This window comes from Rhamphochromis sp. 'chilingali' (assembly GCF_963969265.1).
Source record: "Rhamphochromis sp. 'chilingali' genome assembly, chromosome: 13".
Classification (NCBI taxonomy): Eukaryota; Metazoa; Chordata; class Actinopteri; order Cichliformes; family Cichlidae; genus Rhamphochromis; species Rhamphochromis sp. 'chilingali'.
In genome coordinates this window covers 21,887,470-21,908,679 of record NC_137940.1, presented here as the reverse complement: position 1 = coordinate 21,908,679, position 21,210 = coordinate 21,887,470, and the positions used below count along the sequence as shown (strand labels likewise).

Here is a 21,210-nt window from a genome sequence, read left to right as displayed (position 1 = left end):
TAATTTTATGTATAATATAACACATGGTATGTTTGACAGCTTCAAACTGAGGCAGGGCTTTTAGGTTCTTTCCTCTCAATGTGGATTTCTCCTCTAAATGTCCTAGCAGGCCTGTCTGTCTCAAAGCTCCGAGCTGATTACAGCTTATCATAAATGAAGTGCTTGTTCTATGTTGTTGACCTCCCTGGCTTCCAAGTTGGGCAACTGCAAATGTGATTTGAGGAGAACATTATGCAACAAAAACAGTGGAGGAAATTGTCTTGATTAACAGTCCTGTGCAAAAGTCTCAAGCCACTCCTCATTTCTTTACCTGCCCATTTTCAGAGCAATGTTGTTTTTTTGGTTTTTGTTATGCTTTGCGAACACTGACCCACGAATCATTAAAGCATAAAAAACTAAATCAAGGGATAAACCACTGCTGTATCTACATTTAACAGACAGACAGACTTTGTTAGGAGCAGACTGACATAAAATCCCCTTCCCCCCCCCCCCCCCCCCCCCCCCCCCCCCCAGGATAACACAGTGGTGCAGGCATAAACAATTTTTTGCACCAACAAGTTGATTCCCAGAGAGTTATTAGATGAAAACTTTGGCATGGTGTGCAGTGCGTCCTTAGAAAAACTGAGGAAACCGGACAAGTGGAGGATAAAAGACAACGTGGCAGACTTAAAGGGCTATCTTGAGCAAAGGAACAGTATGTGAAAGTCATGTCCTTAAGAAACAGGGGGAAAAAATCCAGCAAAGACCTGACAGAGGAGCTGAAAGATGCATCTGGCCCTTCAGTTGATCCATCTACTGTTCAGTGAAGCCTCATCAGTAATGGTCTCAGTGGCATTGTTGTTGTGAAGAAGCTGTTCTTGAGGAAGGGAAACAGGGAGAAAAGGCTGTTGTAGCCAAATTACACAAGAACTGGACTAAAAATCAGTGTCTGATGGAGTCATGAATCCAGATTTTACTTTATTTAGTTGTCAATTTGTATGGAAAAGGTCAGGAGAGAGGTACAGCAGCGAGTGTCTACAGCCATCTGTAAAACACAGTGGAGGCTGTGTCATTATTTGGGGCTGAATTTCAGTCAGTTGTGTTGAGGTTTGAGTTATGAACACAGAAACTACAGTCAGATTTTCATCCATCACACAATACCATCTGGTAATGGGAACGCTATCAGTGATGGACTGGCCTCCCCAGATACCAGACCTCAACAGTATTAAAACAGTGTGAGATCATCTTGACAGAGAATGTAGCAAAATGCAGCTGACATCCAAAAAAGAGCTTTGAATATCATTCAGTAAGCCTCCATTTATCAATATAATCATTTTCTTGGCTGTTTCCTGTCAAAAACCTTTTAAAAACAGATAAAAGACACAAATCTGCATTTGTATTATTCTAATTCTTTGTTCATAGCAATTATCTCCAAATTTTAGATATATGCAGATCAGAGTTCATAAACTGAAATGAAATCAAAGCTAGAATTTGTCAAAAAAGTCTAATGTGTTGTCTGCTGCTGTTTTTATATACAATGCCTAAAAATGTAGCAGCTGATGTTACAATCAAGGCGAAATAATTTTTACTCTTCATCTGCTTTCACAGTGTGACAGAAGACGTTAGGGTATAGACACTGCAGTTACCGACTGCTGTCACGATTGCTGAGCTAATGTGAGCCAAACAAAGAGCATCTACTGGCTATGAATGATTTACAAATCATGTCTGAGATCATTAACCAATAATCTAATATCTAGCTTATCTAGGAAGACTAAGAAAAACCTTCGTACAAAACAAACAAATCTCCATTACAGTTTCCAGCCTATCTGATACAAGCCCCACAAACCTACCAGTGGGGCTTGTTATATTTTTTTTTAAAACACATAAATCCATATCGATGTTTAACCCCAGAAAAGTGAAACGTTTGACAAACACAGATTTATTTGTATCAAAATGACTCATTTAGTACAAATGTTGTAACAGACATTTAAAAGAAGTGACTATTAATTATAAATCATTCATCATTTTTAATGAACTTTCATCAGTCCTGTGTTCCAGTGGAACATTGTGTTACGTGAAGTAATGTTTTTATAATTAGAAAACCAAAACAATCCCAATTATGCAAAAAACTGTTGCACTGATTAAGGAAGCAATAAATTTGGTTATTTGAGTGTGTGTAGCAACAGCCTCTGTGGGTTTGATTGTAGCCTGAAAATGGCCATAAAAAAGAAAACAACAGAAAAACAACAACAACTTTGTTTCGAAACTCGTCAGAATAATCGTTCTGTAAAAAAACGAGGGCTATACCTCGTGGGGAAAATGCCATAAAAAACATTAGGTTGTAGCCTGCTACCTTCACAGAACAGCACCAGCTGGTCTTAAAATGAATAAAAGAAATGTGAGCAAGAGGACAAGTACATAAGGGTCTGTAGTTTCAGAAGGGGTAACCGCACATAGGAGCTGGCAGCTGTATTAATTGGCACCAGTCTCAAAATGACCAGTTAGGAGGCAACTCCAGCATGCTTACCTTTGAGGCAGAGATGTTGTACATGTGACTGACCACTGAATAGAAACTATTAGGATGGGTGAAAGAGAACCAGTGTTGGATATAAGAACATATGAGGGAGGTGTCCAGATTAAAAATAAGAACATTTGTAGGATCAAGTAAGATGTTGGAGGAGTGCTCATTAGGGTTGTTTGGGTGGTGCTAAGCGGGAGTGTTCTGGAAGATAACTGAGAAGTTGAACCAAGAAGGCTAATACTCTATTTTCCAACCCCGTGCCATGCCCTGTGGACGTCTATCAGTCACAGCCAGTTCCCTCGTAAACAGGTCAATGACCTCTCAACCGCATCCCAACTGCAAAAGCATCAACCACGCTTAATGCGTACACAGTAATGAACATGATGCAGAGTAGAAACGAACACAATCTCATTTGCCTTTAGAACCTGATTGATCCCGTCTCTGTGTAGGGAATAATTAATAGTTGTGAATAATGATGATGTTACCTCTGTTGTACCGACTATGTAAATGTGCATGACTCTCTCGCTTTGAAGACGCTCGTGGATGGATCCTGCTGCCGTCTGATGCCGCAGCTATTAAATAAACTCCGCAGACGGGCACAGCTCAAAGCAACAAACACAACTTCAGCTCTTGATAATGTTTTATCGAAGCACTTTTATTACACTTTCTAGACATGCGAGCGAGTCTCTCACCACTCACTGGTATGACTTTTTTACGGACATTTCAGTTTGTAATAGATGTGAAATTGCGGAGCAAAGTGAATGAGGCAAGAAATGCGGAAAAAGCCTGCTGTTCAGACCTGGAAGAAAAAAAAATAATGTTAAATTTTACAAGTTTTTTTTTTTTGTCGTAAAGGCTTTCTTATTTAGCATGAGATTAGTTTGGGCAGCATGAAAGCGCGACACAGACATTGAAAGAGTTTGACGCCTGCCAGAAGCATGAGAATTGGCCATTGTGCAAAAAGTCAAGGTTGATTTTTTTTCTCCTCTTGGTGAATTTTATTCTCCCCACCTAAAGCCACTTGGACCCTTTACATCGTCAGACCCCACAGCTTGAGCCCCAGTAAGCCTGTGCTTTAAAACAGTGGTGGCTCCGTACTTTCTAAGAGCTGATCAGAAACAAAGTCAGGTGGTCTCTGCCTGTGATGGAGTGGCTAGCACAATCTCTCTAACTCTCAACCCTGTTGAGCTGTTTGGGGAGACAGCATGACCGTGTGATATGTGAGAAGTGTCCAACTGCCTGTCAAACCGGTTCGTGGGAAGCACTTCAGGAAACATTAGGTGAATACCAAAGATTTGCAAAGTTCTATCTGCTGACACGTGACTTCGTTTGATAACAAAAACACATTTTTAAGGACAAAATTTCTATTTTATTTTATTTTATTCCAACCTTGTCATCGTGTTCAGTATAATTCTTTGTCACCTTGCATAAAAGTTAGATTTTTCAAATAAAAACATTTTGAGTGACTTCAAACCTACATAAAGGATTTCTTGTAACGTCCCAGACATTGGTGACAGACTAAAAGTGGCTGTTATAGGAGCTAGAGCACTTGCAGTGCTTTAATAAATTACCTTATGTCTGGTCAAAAAGTTCCTGTGGTGTTTTTAAAATGTAGAAAAGTAACAAAGCTAGTGACAAAGTATGTAACAGAAATAGAGTCAGAATCTTTATTTTCATCGCACAAAAGGTACAGCGAAAATGAATGCAGCCCCATTCAGAGTGCATGAATAACATTGTGTGTGCTTTTATCGTTACTGATTGCACAGTTATTCAGAAGTATAGAGTTGGAGGTAGATCTAGGCTGAATATACAGAAACTATATAAAGTGTAGTGAATATGTAAAAGTTAGACTGAATGGATGTGCATGGGACCTTTAGGCCTCTCCTGCCTATCCATCCATTTTCTTCTACTTATTGAGTCATAAGGGGTCACACGGGGTGGCTATCCCAGCTGTCACAGGACATGAGGCAGGGTACTGCCTGGACAGGCCACCAATCAGGACTAACACATAGAGACAAACCACCACTCCCACTCAAAGTCACACCTATGGCCAGTTTCTGATCACCAACCCCAAGCATCTCCTTGGAATGTGGGAGGAAGATGGTTTACCAGGAAATACTCACATAAATACATTCAACCTAAACCTTCTTGCTGTGAAGTAACGGTGCTGACCAGCACACCACTTGTGATTCCTGAAAGTTGAATATTATTTGGAAGTGTTTAGACATGATAGTTCCTATCACAGACACGGTTTCTCAGAGACTGAAAAGAGAAAGGCTTTCCCAGCTTGGACACAATGCTTGGTAGCTTTGTTCTTTTTCAACACTAGTGCTCTGGGCTCTCGTTTAACTTGTCACAGTTTAATAGCGAACATAGCAAACACAGAAACGTGAACAAAGGACTTCACTTTGGTATGGAGCTGAGAAAACATGAAAACTGGTATTGCTAGTGAAGAAAATATGTAGCATTCCTTGCTTTACCTAAGATATTTTCTCCTGTTGTGACAACAAGGCCCTCTTCTTCCTACCAACAGCCAAACACAGGGCCTGCATGTTGCACAGTTAACTGGTATGAACGGTAATAGAAGTGAACTTATTAAGAAATGTTTAATTTTACTAGTTAATACTAAAATATTGAAAGTCCATGGCCTGATTTTCAGCGTACATATAGAAAGGACAAAGAAGCAAAGACTTTGAATAAATCCATCTACAAGACATAAATAAAAGGATGGTCCAAGTCTAAATGGGAAGAGCTCCACTGTGCTGATTCACTCGGCTGAGGGTCTCCTACTTTTATTCCATCTGAACTGAACCCTATATGCAATCAGACAGCACAGTCTTCCAGCCACTGCGCAGCATGCTGTGCTAAGCAGTCAGTGCAAAAATGCTTCATGGATTTTGAACCTTCAGTGACATGAGCTACTGAAATAATCGGCAGATGGACAAAAGCTGGGGAAAAAAACACCACAAGACTGTGGAGGCAGTACTAATGAGGTCTTTTTAAAAATACTGCATTGCAATGCATTCGTTAGCTTACAGAAACTAGTGTGTAGCAGTAATGACCTCAATAGAGTGAGCAGTTTGCATGAAGAGGTTTGCAGTCTGTTCTGATAGCAGGTGGTGGGCAGTAGGCCAGAGATTGTGTATAGAGGTAACGTTAGAGGGTCAGCTCAGTCTGGTGATGGCTGTCGGGACGAAGCCGTTGAGGTGCTGAGTTGGCGTAGCTCTAATGAAATGTTACCTTCCCCCGAAGGAAAGCTTCTGAACAGGTGGTTGCCTGTTTGTCTGGGATCAGCGGCGATCCTCTTCATTGTGTGGCTCTGTCATGGAGGGCAACTGGCAACCAATTATCTACTCAGCAATGCTGAGTAGGTAAGATTGGCTGCTACAGCTTGTTTCCAGTAGTGCCGGGAAAGTAGAATCCTTTCTATTCGGAGTGTTCCGGCTGAGAGCGGTTAAGGTGGACACAAAAAACGCTGTCACACACATAGCGACTCAATCACAGTACAGCAGCTAACGCAGAGGTGCTCTGTGCTGATGTTGGCTTTATCCTTTTTGCCCCGACAGATGTTTTCAAGCATATTTATCTCAGATTTACAGGACAGTCACTTTACTGTATATGCTGTGAGCTAATGACTCATTAGTTAATTAAAAAGTATGTATTTATTCAGATTTTGAAGAGTAAAAACATTATTTTTTTTAGCACAAATACATGTATTCATACAATTTGCTGTATTTTAGCCATGCATTTCAGTTATTTATTTATTTCTAGGCATACAGAACGATGCATAAATAATGGTGTGTAACTGGCAGCACATTTGTAGATCCTTCTCATTTCTCTCTTTGCTTTGCAATTAATGGGACCAAAGTCTGCTTGCTTACTACAGTCTATCGTGCTCGGTGTTCTTTTGTGTGAATGGAGACCAATTCAGGCTGAATATTGGTTTAAACTGTATTATTGCTTAAATAATGATCCTTAAATACTCGTCCTTGACGAGTCCAAACGTGTGTGTGTGTGTTTGTATGTGCAAGACGGTGCATGTGTGACTTTGTAATTGGATTCTGTGTGTTTCCGTGCATGTGAGCACGCGCCTCACCTCCAGCTTCTTTCAGCCAGCTGCTTCATGCCTCATTGGGGTTTGTATTGATTGTTCCAGTTTCTCTTTGTTTTCAGTCCTCTATTTTGGTCGTCTGATGCAGCTCTAAGAAACCCGCTGGCCTTTGCTAAAACTGCCCTAACAGCTACAGGAGCCTTTGGTAAAATTGCTTTAAATGGGTAGACAGACTGTGGTCAGAAAGCTCTGAATGGTGAGAGAGCCCTTTGGTAAAATGTCTCCAGAAGGTCAGAGAAGCTGCAACAAAATAGCCTCAATAGCTCCAACGGTACACTGGGCGAGTTCACACACGTGCACGGTAGGCACCGCGCGGCAACTCACACACACGCATTTCCTTATCTTCCCGATCCTCTCTATCACACACACAAATGTAGGCATGCACCCACGCTCCAAACCAGCAGAGATGGAGCTCGTATATGACCGGCGGTGCTGCGTCGCTGTTTGTCTGCAGCATTTCAGCATTTCAGCTGTAGATGGTGGCTGCCAGAGGGAAATGTAACATGGCGGCAATCCCCTGCTCATTGAGTAATATCCTGCCCGCCGTAACATTACTCAGCTTTCAGTAAGAGACCAGATCAGTGAGACAGCTAGTGGGAGACAGATGGAGAGAGTTGGGGGGACTCTGACAGAAAGAGAGAGGAGGCGTGATGGGAAATGAAAGAACAACAGAGAAATGCGTGAAGAAGAAAGCTGTGATCTGTTGGACTTGGTGTACTGTCGCAACCATGACTAACTAGATAAGTGTGACAGCGAGTTTTACTGGTAAATAAACACCGGCGTGTACAGCAAATCTCATCATTGAAGACGCGTGAAGTGTGTCACCACCTCCGCTCTTCGTTTATCCTTCTTTCCGTCATTTCATCCCTTTATCCGAGCGAGACGTCCCATTTCAGATTAGCAAGGTCAAACCAATGATGAGTCCTGAGGTTTATACCGGTTAAAAAATTGCGGCAATGAGCCTCTGCTCATGCTCTCTCACACACCCACGAAAGACAGTCCGTCATGCCTGCAAAAAGCACACAGTTAAACAGTCTTGACAGTGGCATTAGTAGCTTTCAAGGAGTTTGTGGAGGGGAGTAAGAAAAACACTTTAGCACCTCTCTTCTGTCAGAGTGAAGCGAGGGTCGACAGGCGAAAATGCGGCAGGGCACGCGGACCCCCGGGCTCTTAGTCTCTACTCTAACATTGACTTAGACACAGATTTGTTTTATTGGCTCTGAAGTCCCTCTCCTTCACTCTCCTTCACACTTGTTTTTTCCCCATTTGTCTCTCCTCTTTTTTACTCCCCCCCCTGCCTCTCTTTCTCCCATCCCTCAGAAGTCTTGGCTTAGCTAGAGGCTGACACAGCCATGCAGAACTTGGATGAGCAATTGCCTTTACTGTACATGCTAAACTACGCACTAAATCGAATGACTGATGTGCTTGAAAGTGTTTGCTGCTGGGCAAAGCTGGCTGTAGTCTTTGGTTGTCAGACAGAATATAGTCGGCGGTTAGCCATGTCTACGAGCGAAAAAGGACTTGGCAATCAGGCCAGGATGTGTTTCCACTTGTGTGAGGGTATTGATAAATCATTTTTAACTGACTGCAGTGCTACCTTGGCTGTAATGCTTATCGATAAGGCAGTATATTCACAGTCAATCACCCCCATTGTGCCCCACAGCTCTGCCCAGGACTGATACAAATACTTGATAACGATATCTGGTTTACTTCAGTGGTTAAAGAGGAATGAACACATGCATGCTCACATGCACATCTCCCACTTTCTCCCACCACAAGTGTGAAATCTAATCGTCATAGGAGCACACAATCATTTTTTATCTAATCTGGAGACACATACATGCCTGACAACAAGAGCGAATGCTGCATGCTAGCATTGTCGCCATGTCGACCACCTGAAATGGTTTGTCTCCTATGTAATCTGTACATCTTTGCGTTTTAGCCGCTAATGTGAGAAAGCTTATGATGCTGCTGCTATCTCAGCAAGCCTCACTTTGCTACTAAATTTCCACCAGCTTGAATTCTTCTCTGTTCTCTCATTTCTCTCCACGGTAGTTTAAGAAAACCTGAAAAAGCCACATCAAGTACCTCCTTCTTCGCCGACAGCGAGGGTACAGCACAGAACCCCCCTCACAGCAGTACCGTCCTATTACCTCTGGCAGTCATCTCACTGTCACACTGATCAATGATTCATGTGTGCGCGCGCCTCAGCCTGTTAGCTCACTGCACTGCTGCTCATCGCTGGCACTGTGCTGCTGCCGACGCCGCTGCTCCTTCACCAGTTATAATGACTGGACTAACTCAGAGTCCTCTCACTAACGTGTGCCTTCGCCAAAGCACAAGAGAGAAAGATGGACGCTGAGAGGGATGGATAGACAGGCAGGAGGAAAAGGGAGCGAGAATGAAGGGTCAGGCTGAGCACATGCTGCTCGCATAACTGGCTGCACACTGTGTGGAAGTGAGTCTGTGAGAGCGTCTCTGTATTTTAAATGGAAAGAGGTGCCGGTGTCTCTCTAGATGAAATTCTTGCCACTCAGTAGCCATCTTTGAAATGTCTCCAGGCAGTTATGTGGACTAACAAGTTCAGATTCCTGTGGGGGGGGGGGGTGGTTCTATTATATAAATACTTTTACAACAGTGGATGAGTATGTTACACATGGCCAGAGTCTGAAATCATGAGGTCAGTATATCTGTACATGTATTCCTCATGATTTGAAAGCACAGGCTTCGGCTCTCTGTTCAGTTTTTTTCTACTCTTGGCTCTACATAGTTTAAACTCCAGTGCATTTCCTAAATATGCTACAGACACTGCTCTGCTGCATTTTAGCTCAGCAGCACTTCCCACCCTTTTGTTTCTAAGAGGCAGGAAATCAGAAGAAACTCAGTCAAAGGGAGAATCTGCACAAAGGGAAAGGAGTTAAACAGGCAGTGAATTAATGGACTGAACTGATGCCTTGTTTAAAACAAATAAGAAATGTATGGGGCTAAGCTAAGCTAATTAGCAGCTAGCTGTACCTGCATATTTACTGTACATATTGCCCTGCCAAGAAAGCAAGCTTATTTTCTAAAACATCAAGTGAAGGTTTAAATGTTCTACATGGTTTTGTGGGAAAAATTATTTTCTATTAAGTTATTTCTCCTTTTGATCTAATAAAGAAATGCGAACAATAAAAATATCAAGGTGTCACAAAGGGCCTATATTAAACACTCCGTTACTCTGTTTATCCAACATTGTTTGAGGGGGTTGTAGTTGACTTTTTTCTTATATTTCCTCAGGAGACTGCATGTCCTTTTATCATCACAGATAAGAACTAACACCACAGTTCATTTGACGATATAATCCAGATTCTCCAAGGTCTCTGTGATTTTCTAGAGTGTAGGATAGCGTAACCCAGGACGACAGGACATCTCTATGACGACTGTGCCAGTATCGTTTGTGTGTCCAAAAACAATATTAATTTGTCTGTGAGTCAGGGGTCTGACAGAATAAATGTTAAGGTCAAGAATAAACCTTCATGCTCAGCAGTTGCTCATCTTTTTTCATGTCTCTTTGGCACTGAATAACCTGCAACAATTGAAACCTTGTAACCTCTACATGCCTAATAGATAGACATATATTAAACTCCCATTCCTGTCCACATTATGGGCTCTATGAGTGCTCAGTTTTAAATGCCCGGAATTCATTTGCTTAAATGACAAACCAACAAATATGTCCTCACTGGTATTAATATTACTGTTTGGACATTAGATCCTCAAAAGTACAAGAGCATATGCTCAAACGCTCACTCTTCCATCATCTCCTCATCACAGGTCCTTGTTCCCTTCTTGCTCCGGTGTGTTTGCGTGTGCATGCATGCTGTGCAACTCTAGATGCTAAGTGTTCAAGCAAAAGGTCAACAGCCATAAAGTAAGAGAGAGAGAGACAGAGAATGGGGGGAGGGCTGATGAGGAGGAGCAGGAGAAGTGGGGTCTGAGGGTGTTTTGAGGAGAGATGGAGTGGTGACGAGGAGAAGGTAGGAGAGCTGGTGAGGACTGTCGCTGCAGAGTCATAACTGTAGTGGGTAATACTTGGCCAGCAGAGGTGTGGGGGACACCAGACAAACATGGAGAGCAAGAAAAGCAATTCAGATGAGAGGAAGCGAGGAGAGAATGGAGTCTGAGAGACTTAATGGTGGAAATGCCAAATGTATCAGTTTGGGAATAACTTGTCATCCCTCACTGAGCACTCTTACAGACTAATTTATGAAACTATGATAGGTTGTTCCACTCCACTCCACTGCCAAATATAATGCCATACAAACTGTGACGAGGAATACAAACCTACATTTTTAGGTGTGGTATGATATTTTATGGTGTATTTTAAGAGAAAGATAATTGCCGTGGTCGAAAGGAAATTTCAGCGGCGCTCTTGCTAATTCTGTCAGTGTCAAATACGTGTGATTTTGACCACCTTCACTGTGTGTGTGCTTTTTTCATGAGTTTCTTTCTACCTGCTTCCGTTCTCCTCCCACCTGTCTGCTAAGGATGCAGTACGGGCAGTACCAGACAACCGAAAGGATTTTGCTGGAAGCTAAATCCATGAAATTAAATGTACAAGGAAGATCATTTGGGTTACTGTTTGACATCCTTTTTTCCAGCATCAAAACGAATCATCACAGGTACTTTCACAGCAAGGTGTTTATGGGAAAAATCCCCCACGTCGCCTTTTTTTAAAAAAGAAAAAGAAAACAAGAGATGTTTAAAAATGACTGACTCGTACTCACACTGACGTGAGGAGCTTGTGCGTGTCCATGTCTGGTCTCGTCACAGACTGACAGTTCAATTAGTTTGAGCTAAATGATGCATGACGTCTCCCTCATGGCCCTGGTAATCGTCAGTGTTCTGCTTTGAAGAGCTCATATTGTGCATGAGTAGATATCTAAACCAATAGTGGCTAGTGCTAGTCAAAAGTAGAAATGTATGATTTGCTGATCCCCGTAGATGCCAGAGTGAGGCATGGGACCCTGTTGGCTTCAACTCTCAGAGCTCATCATAGATTTGCTGGTATTTTTCAGAGAAAACAGTTTTATTTCCCCGCCTCGCACCCCTCTCCTCTGTGCTTCCTCAAAGGAAAGTAGCAGCAAATGGCTTTGAACTATTTGGAGTTTTAATTAGGTATCCTTCATCAGGAGGGGGTGGAGTGTGGGCGACTGTGGAGGCATGTGCATGCATGCATGTATGCACAGATGAGAAAAGTGTGAGTCTGCGCCGTACCTGTGTGATTGTGTTGGTTGCGCCGTATAATTGTGGATTTGTTTTTCTAAGCAGCCATTTTACGCGAGCGTTATCAAGCTCGTGTCAAGTGCTTTTTCTGGGTGTCGGCAATCAGCAGACAGAGGACAGACAGTGAAGATGTTTGAAGTCCTTAGAAGTTCCCTACCTTGATCTGCATGCAGCAGCCATCCTCTGACTGCCACCAGCACATAGTAACTTTTTGATTTAAGTCTTTGCTTTTGTTTGATGTTCCAAATGTGTCAGAGGAGGGGAGAAAAAAAACTGCAATGATTTATTTCATTTGCTTTGTTCTTCCTATCAGCAAAGGCACATTACCTTTTTAGATTCTTTTAAAGAAATTAAAAAAAAAAATTAAAACACTGCTCAAGTATAAGCCTGAATGAATGGAACCTCGTGATTGGTCAGAACACAGCTGAATGTTTTACTCAACACTTTACTGACAACACTCGCAAAAAACTAATTCATTTCCTTAATGGGCGTGTGTTAGTTGTTTTTATTTAACAGCATGTTGGTTTCCCGTCCTAGTAAACAATTTTATGAGTGGGAGGGGGGAATCCAGTATTCTCTCTCATACCCTTTGTTGTTTAAAAGGCCCATATGGATTGTGAATCGGCAGCAGCTTTCAAAGCATCATTAGTCATGCATAAAAGCCTGTGTTAGCGCTTTAATACTAGCCCTGGGCTCAGACTCACAAGATCTGCCTTAATTGCCCACCACTGCCACGTTCTGTGTTGGTGTGCACATGTGCCATGTGCGCAGGCATGCACGCATGTGTGCGTGACAGTTTGTCTTCTCTGCGTGTTTTCTAATTGTCCTTTGCTTTGCCGGACGCTAATAAGCACATAAAGAGAGTGAGTGCTCTAAGATGGGCATTAAAAAAAGGATTCAGACACACCCCTCTTGCATGTTTTGAATAATGATCTCCTCTGTCTGTTTTCTTTTCTTTACCCTTGGCTGCCAATCTGCGTGTGTGTGTGTGTAGCGGTCCACCTGTTAGGTTTGACCTGGCATCTGCGTCACGGTGAGAGCCAGCTGTATGAGAATGGCCTGAGCTCAGCAGACCATCAACAAGAGGACCGCAGCAAAACCAGACCGACGAGCTCCGTCCACCTGCTGGACACGCTCAACCCTGAAAACACACACAGTGGTGACAGAGGTGAGCTGACACGCACACAGTGTACACTGTAATAACAGATGTTCTGCACTCAGCCACTGACAGGATCTGCCCGTTAGTAACAACAAAACAAATGTAATACAGCAGCTTGAAAAATTTGTATTAAATGTATTGACTAAAAACATAAGTGATGACTTCGAGTGCTTCACTTCATTTTTCTTTATCTGTGCCTGGCTGTTTTCTTTTTCTTTCTATCGACATTTTTGCAAGCAAAAAGGCAAGGAAAGCATTTTTGACTATTTCATTAAGCATGCCCAATAAGAGCGTATTTTGACAAATCGGAATTATTTTCGGGGCCTTCATATTTCAGGTTTCCATGGAAAACCACCCCTTCAGAGTTGCTCTGGACTTACCTTCATGTCAGTCTTTAACCAGACTTATGCGATGTTAGTCAGCTGGGACTTTTCATTTTGACAATGTTTTTAAAAACTGTCTGCGTTGTAGCTTCGAAGTTCTGCAGACTTTTGCAGAGAGCTCCTCATCTTTGCTTTAGGTTGTCAGCTCAAGGCTACAAGCCTTTACATGTGTAACACACCCGACTCATCAAATGGATTATGAGTAATGTACATGCCAAATTTTGAGACAGGAGAGGAATGTGTTAAAAAATTATGGACATGAAGTTGTCTTTGGATAACTGTTGAATCTTTGCCTAAATCCTGGAGAGCGCTCTTGACGGGCTGCAGAGACATAAATGAGTTTTTCTTCTTCATGCAGACTTCTTCATGCTGTTTGCCATTTTTTTACTTTTGCTGGGTGCACCTGGTTTTCTGGAAGGAGGCCAGCTGTTGGTTTTGATGGTACCTGTGATAGTGCTCTGATAGATTTGTGCTTTTGTGCGAGTCCTGGTATTATGTCCTTCATTTGCATGGCTCCACTCTACTCCTCATATTATCACCTCTGCATAAATGGCAACTTTCAGTCAACTTTCAGCCACATGGCAGCTCTTTTAGGCATGAATTATTGATCAAAAAAATGAGACACATCTGCCCACTTAGTGTCCCGGTTACTTTTGGACCACGGCAAATTGTGCACCATAGCTTAAGAGGATTCTAGTTGTTTCTCTTCGATGATGCTGTGAACCACAGCTGAGACTTCAATTAGGATCCATTAACTTCTGCAAACTAAACATATTGAACAATGACATGTAATGTTTTAATCACACTTTTACAAACACCATACACATAAGCCAAAGATTAAGCCTGTCATGTTGTGTTGCTGCAGAGGCTAAAACGAGTACAAAGAGTTGCTGAAGAGTGAAAACTGAAGATGCACCAAACACATACACCAAACACATGCACTTATATTCGGATCTTCAGGTACAGGTCTACAAATTTCAATCAGCTTCTAGTGCATTAAGTCCCTGGCTTCGTAAATAACACTCTTCCCACAACTAATGATCCAATACAATAGAGAGACATTAGTCCAGAGATAAGCCTTACTCTGATTACTCATTTTTTAGAAAGGCTAGGAAACTGGTTAATCGCGTTTTCTTTTTCCTGCTACGTGACTGGAATTGCTTTTCTCCACTCTGCCTTCTCCCAACTAGCCAGAGGAATTACTAACACCAGTTTAACCCCACGATATGGGACATTAATTGTGAGCGTCTCAGGTCATGAAGTCAGACAGGACAGAGCAACCTTCATGGTTGGTGTGATTCTGATGGATATTACATCGGAGGCTGTCGGAGCCCACGTTCAGCGCTTACACAGAAAACGTGCGAGGCAAAACTGCAACTCGCTGCAATTTAGGCAACCTGGGACATCCCTGAAGCAACTATTCTTGATGAATCCTCACATTCGGAGGATTAACGCTCTCATCAGTATCTAAATCCTCCAATAGAGCACGCAGGGGTCGTGGAATTCACTTCTGAGTGTTGCGTCACAACAATCTATTGTTTCAGCTCTTATTGCTTTATATGCGCCGTGAAAGCTGGGAAATCAAAATGGGCAAAGCTAAGCTGTTGATGCAGGGGGCTCAGATTAATAAAATTGGCACGGTGGAGGTGGTCCCCAGGCAGAGGAGGGCCAGGGAGATTAGAGATTAGGCTGTAATCCAGTGTGGCAGATTATCACGCTCATCCTGCTGCACCCATCACCTCTCACACCAAGAGACCACACAATCCCCTAGATTACACCGCGAACGATGGCGAGGGAAGGAATGGAAAGGATAGAGAGAGATAAGGGGGCAAGGGACGGATACACGATGAAGCTAAAAAAGAATTGCTGTCATTAAAGTAGCAAATTCCTTAAACATCTTAGAAGAAGCTTTCACAACTTGTCTGCAAACCACCAAAAAAAAAAGAAACTCAAAGAACAACAAGATGCAAAATGTTCAGTTTTTTTAATTCGGAATAAATTGTCTTAGCCTAACACGCTGCTATAAACACAAGGAACACAAGTAACAGTGGGAGCATGAAGATAGCTGAGGCGGCTGATTGGAGGATAGTCATCAGTTTCTGCTTGTTTTGATATAAACTGATGACACAGTAGGGAGAGATGAAACGAGCTTGGCGGAATGATTGGAAGGTAGTAATCTTCTTGTATTGTCGTTCATGTATTTTTAGTGTTGTTGTTTTTCTGTCAACTTCAATGCCATAAAGATGATTTGTTGGCTCCACTCCGAAATCAGAATCCGGAGCCGCAAGACTTCTAATCCACCTTATGAGGCGGCCCGCGCCACCATGCTTGATGCTAATTGACATGTTGTGTCATGCGCGTATGGCTAGCGTCTCGTCAAGCCGCGCGTGCTGTTTTATATTCTTCACGCTATCTCTCCTGCAGTTTCCAGAGATCACCAGCAGCCCCTCTAAGCCGACCACACATAAAAGCTTCTCTAATTAGTATTACAGTAATTGCCACTCGCCCCATGATACCCAACCTCGCGCTGATGTGCATGCATGAATGTGTGCTCACAAACACACCGCCTTTCCCTTATCTTTTCTCTGTTTTTATATCAAACAAGCGAGGGTAAGGGCATTTAGAGATGGCCATCTCACACACACACACACACACACACACACACACACACACACACACACACACACACACACACACACACACTAATGGAAACTCTTCTGGCGTACATGAAAGCAGATGTGCCCAGAACAGAATTTTTTTGTCGGTGGAATCCCTTCCTTAATGAAGTACATCAGAGTTTGAGAGTAATATTTCACTCAATGTGCAACGTCGGATGTATTAACGATATGAAATGATACAAAGTGACATACAGTAGAGCGGCGCGTTGCCTCATTATAATGTGGAGATGATGAAATGTGGAGCTTGTGGAATGCCATCTGAGCCTATGTGATGATTGTATAAACTCCTGAGTTAGTGCCGAATTGTTTTCACTCTGCCTGATGGTGTGGTTGGAAAATTGTGTGTAGATGGATGAAATGTGACAGAGACAGAGAGAAGGGCTCTTAAAGAGCACATCAATATTCTAGACTGCGTGCAGAGAGAGTGGAGGGAAGTGAGGCCGAGCAGTCCGCATGTGTCCACAAGAGTAAGAAAGTGTGTTGATGTTGCGCGCGGGTGCGAGCAGAGCGAATGTGTGTGGCGCAGAGGTGAGCGCGTGCGCGTGTGTGCAAATGCTTATGGACTGGTCCCTGTTACACTGGTCTCATTGATTTTCTCACGCTGGGATACAGTCTCAGGATGTAACACATGCGCACACGCCCGCGTTCACACAGACACACACGCAGAGAGAGTATGGATCACTTAGTGAACCCCCTGCTTGAGCGCCTCAAGTTGAGAAAGCCTAACAGCAGCGGCATGTCTGTCTGTTAGGCGGCCGGCATTCAAAACATCTCATCCAGAAATATCGGAGGAAATGAAACATAATTTCAAACTACAGCCAGTGTTTACAGTATACATGTCACGTTTTGTCAAGAGCAGGAACTTTTGACATTTGAGTAGTATGTGCCACAGGCTCTGACATCAATTGTAAAATAAACAATAAAATAAACTCAAAGCTGGTCAAAAGGTGGTCAAACAAGAACTTTATTCAACTGTTTCCATTTGATACTGGTGCACTGTACAAAAGTATTGAGCCACCCATCAAGTCATTATATTTTGATTTTTAAATTTTTGTTTGCTATTGCTCAAGGCGTCTAGAGGAATAGTTCTCCATGCTTTGTGAAGGTCCTTTAAAGCTTTTCTTTGGACATTGGCTGCTTTTTTACTTATTTTCAGTTCAGTTTTGTTTGTTAAGCTACTTTGTTACTGGCAGCCTGTTGCAAAAACAACACATTTCCTTATTTTTCTATGAAAACTGACAGAATAAAAAAGTTTGGCATACAATAGTGTGCAGTGTGCCCTTAAAAATGAGGAAACTTGGCAACTGGAGGACAAACGAATAAAAGAAATGATAGTGTAAAAAAAACATCTGTAGCAGATGAACGGTATGTGAAATCGATATCCTAAAGAAATAGAAAAAATCCAGCAAAGACCTAATACAGGACCTGAGAGATCTGGCACTTCAGTTAATACTACTGTTCACTAAAGCCTCATCAGAAATGGTCTCAGTAGAAGGGTGGCTGTCAAGAAGCCTTTCTTCAGGATGAGAAACAGAGAGAGAAGTATGCCGAATTACACAGGAACTGGACTGAATCAGTGCCAACAGGTCTGATGGAGTCATGAATCCAGAGTAGTTTTGGTTTAAATAATCATCAGTATGGAGGAGGTCAGATGTCATGTGGTGGAGGCTCTGTCATGGTTTGGGGCTGTGTTTTAGCCAGTGGTGTTGGGGATATTTAAAAATTGATGGAATTGTGAATGTCGAAAAAGTACTGTCGCCATGATACAGCATGCGGTACAGTGGAAAGTTTTATTTTTCAGTGTGACGCCAAAAACACTGCCAATGCAGCAAAAGCATACCTGGATAGAAAAACACAATCAGTCATGGATTGGCCTCCCCAGAGCTCAGACTCATTATTGAAGCAGTGTGGGATCATCTTTGTAGAGAACAAAATGCAGCCAACATCCAAAGAAGAGCTTTGAATTTCCTTCAAGAAGCCTGAAGAACTATTCCTTAAGACTGCTTAAAGAAATAACAAGAAAGCTGCCTAAGAGAGTTTATTATGAATTAAGCAATCTCTGTATGTATGCACCTATTTCCCACCATCCCAGCAAAATATAAAGAAATTAGGGGTGGCTTGAGACTTTTGCACAGTCCTGTTAATGCAGTTATTAATGCGTTTAATTAGCAGCTTCCTTGCAGATTAAAATTACATTACATGCCACATGCCACAGTGAATTGTTAAACCAACCAACAATATCATATTCCTGACTCAGAATGTGCCTTTGGGGAACGTCTCCTCACACAAACATGATGAGTCTGCTTTCACTGAAGTGAATGAGTCTTGTACCTTAGTTGACAGAAACATGAGTATTTTCCTGTTGTTTCTGACCACATTTTGATTATGCTTGTCAGTTAAATCCCTAACAACAATACTGGTTTAAAAATAGATCATTTGAGCACAGTGCTGGAGTTTTGTTTCTTTTTTTCTTTGGCTTTTGTTGGAACAAACCTTCGAGTTCCTCTGCGCAGGAAAAACTGGGAAGATACAATTTTAAAAAGCAGTTAAAGTAGCTTTGCCTTGATTTTTTCCTACATTCAAACACTATTTACATATGCATCAGCATTAACAATCTAATAGCATAGCATGATATAAGCACATTTGTTAAGGAAATACATATTTTTATTAAGCAGGTAAAAATATCTCTTCACGTATCTTTATTAGTAGTTTATTAGTAAAATTTTGGAAAACATATTAGATACAAATATTTCATAAAAATGACAAAGTGATGTACCAAAGTGTAAAAAACACTACAGAGAAGGAAGCCTGTTTTGTTACACAAAGTTGCATCGACCTTGTGCTCTACTTTTTTGGACATAAATATCCAAGAGGGGTAATTTAAGATACTTACAAGTAATTTTCAAAATGCATCACAGTAGTTAAGCCTCTAGACCTGCACCCAGACTACACAGGTAAAGCTTGAAGAAAAATAATCTGTAGGTACTTTATCCACGTTCCAATTGACACAACACATATTACATGTGTAACAATGCATGTGTCGTGCAGTGGATGCGTTTGCTAAGGGCCAGATGTGTCTGTCACACACGTAGCCTGGGGTCTGATGGTAGAAGGTGAGGAAGAGAGTGTAATGGAAGGGCCTAAGGCCAAGAGCATTATCTTCTCCTGACTCTGACTGACACTCATTAGGCTGCACAGTGGAGAGAGGCGGCTGAAAGCTTATTAAGCCACCTGCTCAAAAGGCCCTTAATTGAATCCAAGTAATTATAGAGACCTTGCCCATTGTGATATTTTTATTCATCCTGCGGCAAACTCAATCTCTCTTGCATTTGGAACGCTATTAATGTTGTCTGCACCAATATGTGTGAGATTCAGACACAGACCTACGCATCAGTATTGACGTGCGCGCACACACACACACACACACACACACACACACACACACACACACACACACACAATTCCAGTCCCCTCAGACGTGTCCCGTCACCAAGACCCTGGCTGCACTTTTTAGTCTGTTCTCTGCTTCATTAGAATCTGAGGGATAATAAAATTAATTGCAAAGACAGTTTAGTTCCTTTGAAAATAGATTACAGGTGTAATTGTTTTACCTGAATAACCCGTAGGCAAGAGAAATTAATTAGACCTTGTGTCCCAAGTCCTAATGTAGTTCCGTTCCTTCATTGGCCTGGTGCACCCACACGCACACACTCAGAGACACACAGCACATTCAGATGGATGGGCAGGCAAACTCACACTAACTTTTGGAAGCACGTGCTTTGCAAAGACGGGGGTGAAGGAGGACAATGTGGAGGTGTTAGCGAGTCATTAGAAATGGGAAAGGTTAAGAGTTCAATTGTAAAGCCGTCCTGATCCAGATGTCCTGCGGCCTGGGAACATTTTCAAGGGCTAATTTAGCAGAAAATATTGCATTGTGTACATGTGTTTGCATATTGTGTGCGACTAGTGTCAGTGGGGGCATTAGAAGCACGATGTGTACAACCAGTATAATTGGCTGAGGCAGCATCATCATTATTATAATGCTCCCTATGTTGGTTATGTCAGACTGACCCACTACCAATTCATCATTCCCATCAAGGCCATGTTGATGGTAGACATGAATGAGCAATGCAACGCTTTTATCTGCCCTTTAAACAGGCTCAACATTTTCAAATATTCCAATTTTTTTCTTCCCCTGCCAACTAATGATAAAAGGAGGCTTATGCGACGCTGTTGTATTTTTACTCTTATTCCAAGCCGCCGATAGCAAGTGTGAATTTCAAGCTGCTTTTCTGTTATTAAAGCCACGAGATAGCAAGGTGCGAAGGAATTTTTGCCTCCCAGTTTGCATATCATCTTGTTTAAGCTTGTATTCTTTATGTCTGCCAGATAGGAATAAACACAGATTTGCTGTTTTGAAAGATCTTTTCAAAGAGTGGGCTCAGGTTTTGTGCTGAGACACACGGCTGGAACACACTGATTGACAGAAGTAATCTGAGCGGCTCTAGGAGCCATGTAAATGGTAAATGGCCTGCATTTGTATAGCGCTTTTCTAGTCCATAGGACCCCAAAGCACTTTACACTACATTCAGTCATCCACCCATTCACACACACATTCACACACTGGCGATAGCAAGCTACACTGTAGCCACAGCTGCCCTGGGGCACACTGACAGAGGCGAGGCTGCCGGACACAGGCGCCACCGGGCCCTCTGACCACCACCAGTAGGCAAACACGGGGTTAGTATCTTGCCCAAGGATATTTGGCATGCAGCCAGGGTGCAGCCTGGGATCGAACCACCGACCTTCTGATTAGTGGCTGACCTGCTCTGCCACCTGAGCTACAGCCACCCTGTGAGCCGTCTGGTTTCTGTGGGACTCCCAAAAATGCCTCGATCCTCTCCCCTGGTTTTACTGGAGCTGCAGTATTATTCTCTACGTGCTGAGACAGACGGAGAGAGAGGGAGGGAGGGAGAGAGAGATGCAAGGAGGGTTTTTCTTCTTTCTTGCATCAGCAGTTGTAACTCGACACAGCCAACTCGTCAATGAGCATGGTCCTCTCATATGTGCTCCCCCCTCCCTCCCTTTTACATCTCCCCTGCTTCCCCCATCTCCCT

At 42.5% G+C, this 21,210-nt stretch overlaps 1 protein-coding gene across 1 annotated transcript in view; it reads left to right on the top strand.

The window, feature by feature from the left end:
- The window catches only part of tenm1 (teneurin transmembrane protein 1), a 198,384-nt gene that overhangs the window by 83,627 nt on the left and 93,547 nt on the right, over positions 1 to 21,210 (top strand). Inside the window, exon 6 of the mRNA XM_080900924.1 lies at positions 12,868 to 13,041. Coding sequence (XP_080757050.1) covers positions 12,868 to 13,041 — 174 coding nt within the window. The remainder of the gene's footprint in view (positions 1 to 12,867; positions 13,042 to 21,210) is intronic.